Below are 12,561 nucleotides of genomic sequence, written 5' to 3'. Positions count from 1 at the left end.
GTTTTGTTTCTCTCCTTTTTTATTTATAGGGAAGTTCGTTTTTGTTGGTTTATTGTTATAGGCATTAGCTCACCCCAGAAGTTTTTGCTTCAAAACTGTTTGGTTGTTGTTTCTAATTTCTCTCTTAGAAAAAAAAGAAAAGAAAGAAATAATTTTTTGTTAAAAACACTAATAACACTATAAAACAATCTAAAGAACAATCAAATAACATAAAATAAAAAATGGGGTTTGTCATTTATATAACACCCTGACCTAGACCAGGGACCATGACATTTATTGATTCTGCTAATCATGTGTTCATCATTGTCTGAATTCTGACAGTCGGAACAGCCTCTCAGGGCTGAAATTAACATGATTTTAAACCAAAAAGTAATTCAATTTCGAGATTAAAGTCGAAAAATGTTGAGAGTAGGCTACAAGAACAGGCTACAGCAGGGCTATTCAATTAGCTTCATTCGAGGGCCGGATTATTAAATCGAAAATTTGAGGTGGGCCGGTGGGTTCACAGCAAAATCCCCAGTGTTAAATTAACACTGAGAAGTGAGAATTATATAAGCTCCGAGCAGAGTGTTAAATGAACACTGAGGCAGTGTTAAAGTTAATGGGACAATTAAGTGAATAATTGAGTGATGATTGAGTATTATTGAAGACACCTGATGTTAACAAGCAGAATCACTGAAGGAGAAAACCGGAATTTTTAAGTCACCATCATGGTGATCAGTGTTTGCTTTAGTTGGGATCTTGACCCTTAAACCATAAACTTTAGATTTAATTTGGCTGCTGTATGTGACTTATAACAGCTAGATTAACAAATAGAAAAGTATCTGATGGTTGTGTTATAACATAATCATTAATTGACCTGAACTCTTCAAGAGCATAAAGTAAATTTACCTTATGGATTTCAGCAGCACGAACAAATGTTTTTTTAGCCCTTTCAATGAAATCCGTATGAACAAATAAAAAAAAATAGAAAAAAATATTTTATGTAGGCACACACACACACATCAAGAATTAGCGTATGAATCTCAGCAATGGTGACAAACAGATCACGTCTGAACATAAGCTCATCATTTATTCATGCAGCAATGCATGATGGGAGCTATGAATGAGTTTTGATTGGTGGCATCCAGAATGCACTGCAACATTCCTTATAATTGTCACCATTGTTGAGATTCACAGGCAAATTATTTGTCTTTGTGTCTTCAAATAAAATTGAAGAGAAGTAAAACATTGTAATTATAATAACCAAAATTTTAACTTTTTGGCACTTGCAGTAAACTGCTGTTTTGTTAAACTCAACCACTAGAGGGAGCTGAAACCTACCGAGCGCATGAGAACTGCTGACTGAGAGCATGCACAGCTTTTCTCCTCCACAACTCATCGGGATTTGCAGTTTGAGTTTTTCAGATTTAAATGACGGGGAAAACGAAGTAAAGCTTCAGAACTGATTTAACATTCTATTCAAGTGTCAGGACAACGAGACAACATGGCGTCTTTCTATTTTTTTATTTATTTATGCATTTTAAGAAACATAACAAAAACAAATGAACTTTCCCAAAGTAAACTAAATACATGATAGCCTATATTTTTAAACATCACACAAAAAAGAAAAATACATATGAGAGCAATAAAATACAATTCTACAATCCTAATACAGTAATTGGACATGGGATATACAGAGGAAAAGGCTATCAGTGAGACAAACATAGCCTCCAAAAGGGAGAAAGAGCAGAGAAAGTCCAGGACGTGGATTGGAGAAGCTGATCCAGAATGACACCGGTCACACTTGTGTCAATATAGAGGGTTTTAAGCATATTTTCTCCTCTCCATGTCAGTGGGGAAAATGAACTATACATTCATTCTGCTTTCTCTGAGCGACTGGATCCTTAAACAGCAAACCACTACAATTTTAAACCCACAATTTAGTTTTTAATAGTTTATTCTGCAGTAAAGCCGGTTCCTTGATTAGTAGTAAATCACCTTCACCTGCTTTCAGATGGAAGATATGAGTGTTAAATTAACACTCAAGAGTGTTAAAGTTAATTAGATAATTAAGTGATTAATTTAGTGATGATTGAGCGTTATTGAAGACACCTAAAGCAGAATCACTGAAGGAGAAAATCACAAATTGTAAGCCACCGTTATGGTGATCAGTGTTTGCTTTAGTTGGGCTCTTGATCCTTATACTTTCACTTTAAATTTTGTTTGTGTGCTGTTATTGATTTATACCAGTCAAATAAACAAAGACAAGTGTGATCTGATGGTGGTGGTTATGTTTTTGCATAGTCATGCTGTGATCTGAAAAATGAAACTTATTGAGATGATTTGGTTTAATTTGTTAGCAACAGATTTGTGATTTTACAGCAGAAGATGATCAGTATATTTTATAATCCTAAATATTTAATAAACATTGTTCTGATCAAAACACTCTCAAAAGGATTTTTTTTAGAAACACAGACATAAATAATCAGTCTGTGAATCTCTACAAGGGTGACAATAATAATCCTTTTTGCCACCAATCACAACTCATTAATGTCTCCCATCATACATTGTGGTATGAATAAATTATAATCTGAATTGTCTATGTAATTTACTATTTCTAATTGAATAGTCTGCTCGTCACCATTGTTGAGATGCATTGACTGAATCTTGAAGTCTGTGTGTGCCTAAAAGAAAGATATTTTTTAAACAACTTTTAAGAAATCCTTTATATTATATCCAAAATTCTAGATATTTATGCACAATCACAGTTATGCTGTACCCAACAGTATAAATCACAAACATTAAATTCAAGGGTCAAGAGTCCAACTAAAGCAAACAATGATCGCCATAATGGTAGCTTACAATTTGTGATTTTCTCCTTCAGTGATTCTGCTTGTTAACATCAGGTGTCTTCAATAATGCTCAATCATCACTAAATTATTCACTTAATTATCTCATTAACTTTAACACTCTCAAGTGTTAATTTAACTCTCATATCTGCATCATATCTTCCATCTGAAAGCAGGTGAAGGTGATTTACTACTAATCAAGGAACCGGCTTTACTGAAGAGATGCACATAACATTTGATTTTTTTTTAAGAAAGATACAAATTACATGTATTTGAAATATGTAGTTAATTACTTTTGAGTATTTTGTAATTAAAAACTGCCCTCTGCATATAAACACTGAGCAGTGTTAATTTAACACTGGGGATTTTGCTGTGTAGGATCAGAGATTCTCAGAGTGGATGTGACTGGCCCACACTAGGGCTGTACATTCCTATAGACTGTATGTACTTGGCTCTTTGGGACTCCAGGTCTGTTGATAGGTTTCATGTGAGTGCTCCTTTCATTCTCGTACACACTGTCTTCCTGCATCAAGAAAACAAAAGTGTACTGTAATATGTCTGCTCTGTCATTGCATACAGAATATTAAGTTGGGTTTTTAGGATATTTTTTTTAAGGTCAGTGAGCGACTTACAAAATCGTTGGCATGACTCTTCTGTTCATCTCTGCTTTCATTTTGCTTGTTGCCTGGCGTCACACGGCCTATGGAAATATCAAAACAAAGAAATACATTAGTAAAACTTTCTATTGTTTTAATTATGCTGATAGTAGTGGCTTGTTTATTTATACCCGTCTTTGCTGATGTCTTTCGAAGAACGATCAATGCAACTACAAGTATGATCACCAGACCACTGACCAGACCACAGACAGCATATAGTATGTATACTGTAGTGTTTGAGGATGCTGAGGAAGAGATTGAAAGATATTTTTGTATCATTAAATCATTTAGATAGCCATCATCTACATAATTTCCTTCCAATTAATTGACTTGTTGGCATACTTAAGTAATAATAAAGTAACAATAATCACCATTATAGTGACTTTGAATCAATTACACTTCAATTAAACTATATCATTTCTTAGAGTGGCATAAGGACAACTGTATCATGTGAATTTGATTTGAACAGGAAACAAGGGAGCTGGCTTAAGTTCAGGAAGTAGTGCAGCTGTGCATATAGTCAATTATATCTATTGTTGTGAGAAAAGGCTATAAATCTCCACCTCCAACATCCTCACATGCAATATAGCCATCTAACCGAGACTCTTTATGTGTACAGATGTGTGTGCGTGTGTGTGTGTGTGTGTAGAGCGTAATGACGCAAAGACATACTCGAATCTCCCGCGAAATCCACCAGTACCACTGGAGTTAAAAACATTACAACAAGCTTACCGCTTTGAATCGAGCTAAGGCAAGCAGAGAGTTTTGAACACTGGCTGGTTATATAAGACTCTTTTAAGGTCTATATCATTTTAGTGATATTATTACTGTATTATTGATAGCCTAATATGTATTAGCCTAATTGTATTGTTTTTAGTATTATTAGTGCCATTAAACGTTTTGTTAATGTGCTATGGAAACAAAATAGGCTACTGACGAACAACGATGCTGTTTTCATCTTGGATCTGTATAAGAATGATGAGTCTGTTCAAACAAGCACTCTTGACAATTTGTGATTGAATGGATCACCTTACAATTCAATTATGATGAGAGATGTAGTTTTTTAGTCTGTTTTAAAAACTTTTTCTTAGAGGAGTCGCAAGTTTTAGGCTATGTGGTGATGTCGTTATGAATTTAGGCAAGGCAAATGAATTGTAGTTCCTAATATTAATTTAATAACAATACTATCTTTGTAATAATAATAATAATAATTTAATACATTAATGGTAAAACAAGCCAATTATCGTATTGATATCGTCAAATGCATCTGCCATAGGCGATATCTCAGACTTTCATCGATACACCATACTATCGTCTATCAGCACAAATGTATGCTCGTATATTTTCATCAACAATATGGTTTGATTAGGTAATTGTCCGTGCACATGGGCCATTTCATTTTATTTATCCATGAAGCACATGAATTTTTATTTTCTTTAATATGCAGCCCATTACATTACAAAACTTTCAGGAAATAAGCAAATAGAGACACAGTGTGTTACATTACCAGGTGAGATGGTCACTGGTGTGTTAATGCTGCCAGTGTCTGAAAGTTTGGATGAATAATGATTAATCAACAGAAACACAAATATCATGAATGTGTAGAAAGAGCTCATGTGAATATAATTACCTGCACAGTATGCTGAGTTACAGAGTTGGTCTGACCAGCCAACTCACCAGCCTTATTATGTCAAATGCTCGCCTTGCTCTGTTCTGTGATGCACGTTCGTGACTCTCCTGTTCGAACTCATTTATCAAAATGAACAAATCTTTTTCGAGTCAATTCGTTCGAATGAACCAAATGACTCGAAAAAGATTCGTTCATTTTGATGAACGAGTTCGAACAGGAGAGTCACGAACGTGCATCACAGAACAGAGCAAGGTGAGCATTTGAGCTTATAAAACTTAAACTTTGTTATTTAAAAAAAAATGGAGCAATCGTTTCGCTTGATAAGACCCTTATTCATCGTCTGGAATCGTTTAAAGCCCTTTGAACTGTTTGCACTGAAACTGTCTTTTGGACCTTGAACCGTTTGGTTCCCAGCGAAGTCCATTATATGGAGAAAAATCCTGGAATTTTTTCATCAAAAACCTTAATTTCTTTTCGACTGAAGAAAGAATGATATGGACATCTTGAATGACATGGGGGTGAGTAAATTATCAGCAAAATTTTTCAAAAGTGAACTACTCCTTTAATGGTAAAACAAGCCAATTATCGTATTGATATCGTCAAATGCATCTGCCATAGGCGATATCTCAGACTATTATTGATGCATCATACTATATTCTATCGGCACAAATTTATTATCGTATATTCTCATCAATAATACGGTTTGATTAGGTAATTGTCCGTGCACATTGGTCATTTTATTTATCTATGGCACATGAATTTTTATTTTCTTTAATATGCAGCCCATCACATTAGAAAACATGTAGAAAATAAGCCAATAGAGACACAGTGTGTTACATTACCAGGTGAGATGGTCACTGGTGTGACATTTGTAGGGCTGGTGTTAATGCGGTCAGTGTCTGAAAGTTTGGATGAATATTGATTAATCAACAGAAACACAAATATCATGAATGTGTAGAAAGAGCTCATGTGAATATAATTACCTGCACAGTATGCTGAATCACAGAGAGTTGGTCTGACCAGCTCATAGACATAATAATCTCCTGGACAGGCTTTGACTTTAATGGGATAAGACCCGTAATAACAGCAGAAATTGATATAATAACCGCAGACATCTCGAGTGACGACTCCATCTGTTACTGTTGGGTGTCCACCACGGATCCACAGTGCGACATCAGTGCCACATCTGGACCTCGCAACACACGTGTCTGAGATATGAGCGCTAGTGCTGTTAATGAAGAGACGATACCAGCCGCTCCAGGAGACAGACGTGTCACAGTTTCTGACTGGAGAATTTGTATTATTGATGGATCTCCATGGATTGTCCAGCACAGTGTAGGTGTTGCAGGGGTCTGACAGATTAGATGTAGTGAAAATATATTAAGAAATTAACAAGTTTCTGAAAAACTTGTTTTATAACAAAATGTAACCAAAATTGCAGCTTTAGACATTACTTTTCTTCTTCTTCTTCTTCTTTTGCTAATTCAGAGCGATTCATTTCGATCCACAATATTTTTTCAAATGCATTTATAGTATTATTTAAACATCAATACATCTTCAAGAAAATCTTTTAAATTGGAAGTAATAATGTTACACATGCAAAATAATCATTTACATATTATTATTATTTTTAAAAGATTTTATTTCCATTTTAGAAATTACCACTTTAAAATTACTATTAGGTTTTCAGCGGAAATCCTAGGCTGCGTTCAGCCCGGACTAAACGTTGCACAACGTTTTTAAACCGAAACTGTGACGCGTTGAACACCTCTCTCTGATGACGCAAGAGTTGCAACTATGGCAGCCCAAGAAGGCCATTCTCTGTGTTCTTTGTGAAGAATTTTCGGAGCCTGATTAAGTCGGTATAAATTTGTGTTTAATATACTACAAAATTTGCCCAATGTTACAGTAACTGCACTTGCCACCCAGAACACAAGAGAAACTGAAAGCACACATCTTACCTAATTCAGACTAAAACTCACTCTATTTAGCCTCACATACTGACTTTATTTGTATTTCATACTGTTTTAATACCCTATTTTCTTTCTATTTTTTTTAGTATGCAGCCCATAACATAAGAAAACATGCAGAAAATAAGCCAATAGAGACACAGGGCTCTATCTTGCACCCGGCGCAAATGAATTATTACACTATGTCTGATTCCTGTTTTGCACCCGTGCAAAGCAGGCCTTTTCCCTCCAAAAACGCTCACTGACCAGAAAAAAATCTGGTCTAAAGTCAGTGGCGCGTTGTGCGTTGTTCATAATGCTATTTTAATCGCGCATGCTTGACCATAATGTAGCAGGTGCACAACGCGCATACACTTTGATTCTCTCATCAACACGGATGCAGCAATTTTTATTTAGCAAATCAGACATTATAACAAGGAAAACTATTGACACATGAGGGAAATCATTATAGTTTACATGAAGATGAAAAAAAACTAATTACCCATTTTTTTTAAGGCTAAATGTAGTACTGAAGGATCAGACCTGTTTGCCCAATAGTGGCAAGAAACGAATGTATAATGTTTAATCGACGCTGATTTTCGTGATTTCTCCCATCGCCATACAACACCTGGTAAACCTGCCATTATAATAACAATCTGTCATGCAACATGAGCACCTGCTCATGTTGGATGACGGTCTGACAGCAGAGAAACAGCAACAGCGCCCAAAACCCGCCCACAAAGTTGCTTGATACTTGCGTTTCTGATTGTTAAAATAGGGCCCACAGTGTGTTACATTACCAGTTGAGATGGTCACTGGTGTGACAGTTGTAGAGTTGGTGTTAATGCTGTCAGTGTCTGAAAGTTTGGATGAATAGTGATTAATCAACAGAAACACAAATATCATGAATGTGTAGAAAGAGCTCATGTGAATATAATTACCTGCACAGTATGCTGAATTACAGATAGTTGGTCTGACCAGCTCATAGACATAATAATCTCCTGGACAGGCTTTGACTTTAATGGGATAAGACCCAAAAAAGCAGCAGAAATTGTTATAGTTACTGCAGACATCTCGAGTGACGACTCCATCTGTTACTGTTGGGTGTCCACCACGGATCCACAGTTGGGCATCAGTGCCACATCTGGACTGAGCAACACACGTGTCTGGGATATGAGCGCTCATGCTGTTAATGAAGAGACGATACCAGCCGCTCCAGGAGACAGACGTGTCACAGTTTCTGACTGGAGAATTTGTATTATTGATGGATCTCCATGGATTGTTCAGCACAGTGTAGGTGTTGCAGGGGTCTGACAGATTAGATGTAGTGAAAATATATTAAGAAATTAACAAGTTTCTGAAAAACATGTTTTACGACAAAACGTAACCAAAATTGCAGTTTTAGACGTTACTTTTCTTCTTCTTCATCTTCTTTTGCTAATTCAGAGCGATTCATTTCGATCCACAATATTTTTTCAAAGGGACTAGTATTATAACTAATGCTAACGCTGTTTGAGTATAACATTAGTAGCCAGTCAGTTGCTATTGTTGCCAGTCAGATGCTATTGTGTTAAACAAACGTGTATAAACAGTTGTGGAGGCTGAGAGGGGTGAGGGTTCCTAGGGGGTTTGTTCCCCGAAGGAAGCGCACTCACCGTGATCAGCAGGTCACCCACGCCAGCGGCCGAAGCAACCCTCATTGGAGGATTGGAATGGGGCGCCGGCACGGGGACTCCACACCCGAGAGTCTCGACCGAAGCTCCAGCTCTTTTAGCAGAGGCATCGAAGTTTAGGCTCCGAAGCAAAAAGCTGAAGTGCAATCGCAACACCTGATCATTATATACCCGCGCTGACGAGGCCGCGCAGCTGATGCAAATGACTGCACGCCAATGTGCATTGGCTTGTTATAGATTCACTCAAAGTATATTGGCTCTCTAGCAAGATTTCGATTTAAGTTGTTGTGACTGACCGATAGGTCAACAATCTGGTATTCAGTTTCCTGCATATTTCATATGTATACAATCAAAAAATGTTTAACAAAACGATTTCACTAAAACAGCAGTATTTTATTTTACAGAAAATAATGAAGTTTCTACAATATGAGTGATCACCATTGTGGTGATCAGTGTTTGCTTTAATTGGGCTCTTGGTCCCAGATCACCGTACTTTAGCTTTTCTTTGGCTGTTGTGATTGTGTGTTTGTCCATTGCATGTGCAGAGAAAGCCAAGAAAATGAAAAATCAGCTGTCATCAGCTCATTATTGATGGTGACAAAATCAACACAATGCAAGCATTTATCAGTGTTTAAACTCTTGTCTTTATATCTGATATTTATAACAACCAATCTTGTGGAACTGCATTATTTGGACAGTAACTTTAAAATGATCACTGTGTACCTAATGTTTTAAGAAAGTGAATCACATAGTCACACACAGATTTCAAGATTTTGCATATGATTCTCAACAATGGTGACAACCAAAACAAAAAAGCCTGGGAATCAAGGATGTTTTTTACTATGAAAGCTACCCATCATGAATTGCAGCATTACGCTTTTTATTTGTTTATTGTCACCATTGTTGTGACTTTTGGACATTATTTTGCTTAGTGGGCCACTATAGCAATGGATTAACAAATATCAATTGGAGGCAACAATATTGCTACTGTATTTTCTACAGTAAAGTACTGGCAACAACAGCTGATGTTTTTATTGAATTATAGTCGTGCAGTAAATATTTTATTCTTGACACAAGCACACATCTATCCAATGGTACAGAGCGGTGTTTCCTAAAAGCATCATAAGCCTTAGTTGATCATAGAGGCCATTGGTGTCCGCTGCTCTGCGATCAACTCAGGCTTATGATGATGCTTTTGGGAAATACAGCCCTGATCTGTAGACTACATACATTAGAAAACATTCAGGAAATAAGCCAACAGAGACAGTGTGTTACATTACCAGGTGAGATGGTCACTGGTGTGACAGTTGTAGAGTTGGTGTTAATGCTGCCAGTGTCTGAAAGTTTGGATGAATAATGATTAATCAACAGAAACACAAATATCATGAATGTGTAGAAAGAGCTCATGTGAATATAATTACCTGCACAGTATGCAAGATTACAGGTAGTTGGTCTGACCAGCTCATAGACATAATAATTTCCTGGACAGGCTTTGACTTTAATGGGATAAGACCCGTAATAGCAGCAGAAATTGTTCCAGTTACCGCAGACATCTCGAGTGACGACTCCATCTGTTACTGTTGGGTGTCCACCACGGATCCACAGTGGGGCATCAGTGCCACATCTGTACCTCGCAACACACGTGTCTGAGATATGAGCGCTAGTGCTGTTAATGAAGAGACGATACCAGCCGCTCCAGGAGACAGATGCGTCACACACTGAGCCACGTCCATTACTGATGGATCTCCATGGATTGTCCAGCACAGTGTAGTTGTTGCAGGGGTCTGACAGATTAGATGTAGTGAAAATATATTTAGAAATTAACAAGTTTCTGAAAAACATGTTTTATTACAAAATGTAACCAAAATTGCAGCTTCAGACATTACTTTTCTTCTTCTTCTTCTTCTTCTTTTGCTGATTCAGAGCGATTCATTTCGATCCACAATATTTTGTTCAAATGCACTTATAGTATTATTTAAACATCAATACATCTTAAAGAAAATCTTTTAAATTGGAAGTAAACATGTTACACACCAGTATAATCATTTACATATTATTATTATTATTAAAAGATTTTATTTCCATTTTAGAAATGACCACTTTAAAATGACCATTGTTGGGTTTTCAGTGGGAATCCTGATACATAAACTAATATTAAAGTAACAATCTGGTATTCAGTTTCCTTCATATTTCATATGCATATAATGAAAAAAGTTTCTATGCAGCATGTGAAGTGTCTCCAGTAGTGTCCTCAACACTGTATCACTGTTTGATCGGGTCTGACTGTAAACTACTATTGAGAGAGACAGAGATCTGTCGTTCACTCAGTGACGGTCAGTGTTTTACTGAGAAGAGATCAGACACGAGCTGCTCAGAAAAGTGTCACTGAGAGTTACAGACCAAACAGAGAATGCTGTCATGAATCAGATGGATTGTGTGTGTGCACTATGCTCTCCACTGTTTGTGTGTGTGTGTGTGTGTGTGTGCTGTGGTTTTAATTTTTACGGTAGGTATTTTAGATTTTACCACATGAAGTACATTTTCTAAGTTGAAATGACAAAATATTTTTTTTGTGTACATTACCTGTTGCGGTCGTCGACGGTGAGACAGTTGAAAAGGCCAAGTACAGTCTTAAGACATCTGAAAAAATATAATTAACACAAACTAATCAACATGTTTCAGAGGACAAAATGAAATAGCAGTCAAATAAAATTATGTAAATATAAGCTTGACCTTAAAGTGGCAGTTCACCCAAAATTTCCTGTCTTTCCTGGAAATTCTTATTATTCTCACACAAAACCCAACAAGTTCAGCTAACTCATTTCATTTGAGGAAACGGATTGCCTTAAATAATTTAAGTTTATTAAAAACAATAGTCATGAGTACTCTGAACTTATTTTCATTGAGTCACTAAAACAATAATAATTCTGAATACACAATTAAACTTTACACTGCAATACTAAATAAAGCTAAAACTTCACTTTATTGAGTAAAAACAGTGAAATGACGAACTTTAAATGAACTTAGAGCACCTGCAGTTACTGCTAGCTCACAACATCACACACAAAGTCAAATCCAATGAGTTAAGCTAACTCATTACATTTGATGTAACCGATTACATAAATTAATTTAAGTTTCCAAAAAAAAAAACAATAGTTATGAGTTCTCTGATTTTTTTCAGTTGAGTGATTAATTAGGTGATTAATTTAGTGGTTAATTAAGTGATTAATTAAATGATGGTTGAGTATAAGTGATGAACACCTGCTGTTAATAAGCAGAACCACTGAAGGAAAGATTAACACAAGAACTACATCAGCATACAGACAAAAAGGAAAAAACATGGTTTAGACTTACACAGAATCACAGAGATGAGAGGATGAGCTTTTATAAAACCTGAAATATGAAGAAAAAGTCAACTGAAATTGTATTGGATTGAGTCTGAGAAAACGTCTCAGGTTATGACTGTAACCTATGTTCCCTGAGAACAGGGAACGAGACACTGCGTCGATGATGCTTTGGGGAACACCTCAGGCATGACAGGTGTCTGAAACCACTCTCAAATCACGGCAATCACATTGACTGCCTGTGAATCATTAACGTAAATAAATAACGTGGAACATGCAAGTATATGAGGGCGCCTCTTATCTTCTCTTAAAAAGAGAAAAACGCTCACACTTTGCACAGAGGGCTCCTTCGAGAACCTCCCGTCCCGTGCATGCTCTTCTCCCAGCTTCAAAAACCATGGGTACGGGTCTACACACCTCTGAAAGCAATTGGCCTTCGCTGTACATTTCATTTTTCTTACCATTTACTCGAGTAGCG

The 12,561-nt window shown here is 36.4% G+C and overlaps 1 protein-coding gene across 1 annotated transcript; it reads right to left on the bottom strand.

Moving 5' to 3' along the window:
- Nucleotides 1-3,078: 3,078 nt before the first annotated feature.
- Nucleotides 3,079-12,482, bottom strand: LOC120487851 (uncharacterized). The gene is made up of 8 exons (XM_089132649.1): nt 12,413-12,482; nt 12,094-12,132; nt 11,323-11,379; nt 10,020-10,523; nt 8,008-8,376; nt 5,960-6,016; nt 3,464-3,732; nt 3,079-3,354 (listed from the first exon to the last, which is right to left on the bottom strand). The coding sequence occupies exons 1-8, from the start codon at nt 12,480-12,482 to the stop codon at nt 3,247-3,249; spliced, it is 1,473 nt and encodes a 490-aa protein (XP_088988775.1). The 3' UTR covers nt 3,079-3,246.
- Nucleotides 12,483-12,561: the final 79 nt, after the last annotated feature.

This window comes from Pimephales promelas, chromosome 6 (genome assembly GCF_988280905.1).
Source record: "Pimephales promelas chromosome 6, fPimPro1.hap1.1, whole genome shotgun sequence".
Taxonomy (NCBI): domain Eukaryota; kingdom Metazoa; phylum Chordata; class Actinopteri; order Cypriniformes; family Leuciscidae; genus Pimephales; species Pimephales promelas.
This window is presented reverse-complemented; position numbering and strand designations above follow the sequence as displayed.

Bases quoted from the DNA above. Each gene is read 5' to 3' on its own strand.
- LOC120487851 (XM_089132649.1), bottom strand. From the start codon at position 12,482: ATGGTTTTTGAAGCTGGGAGAAGAGCATGCACGGGACGGGAGGTTCTC. The intron at 11,380-12,093 runs GTAAGTCTAAAC...ATATTTTTTCAG, and splicing joins TCTCATCTCTGTGATTCTGT to ATGTCTTAAGACTGTACTTG. The intron at 6,017-8,007 runs GTAATTATATTC...CCAAACTTTCAG, and splicing joins TAATTCAGCATACTGTGCAG to ACACTGACCGCATTAACACC.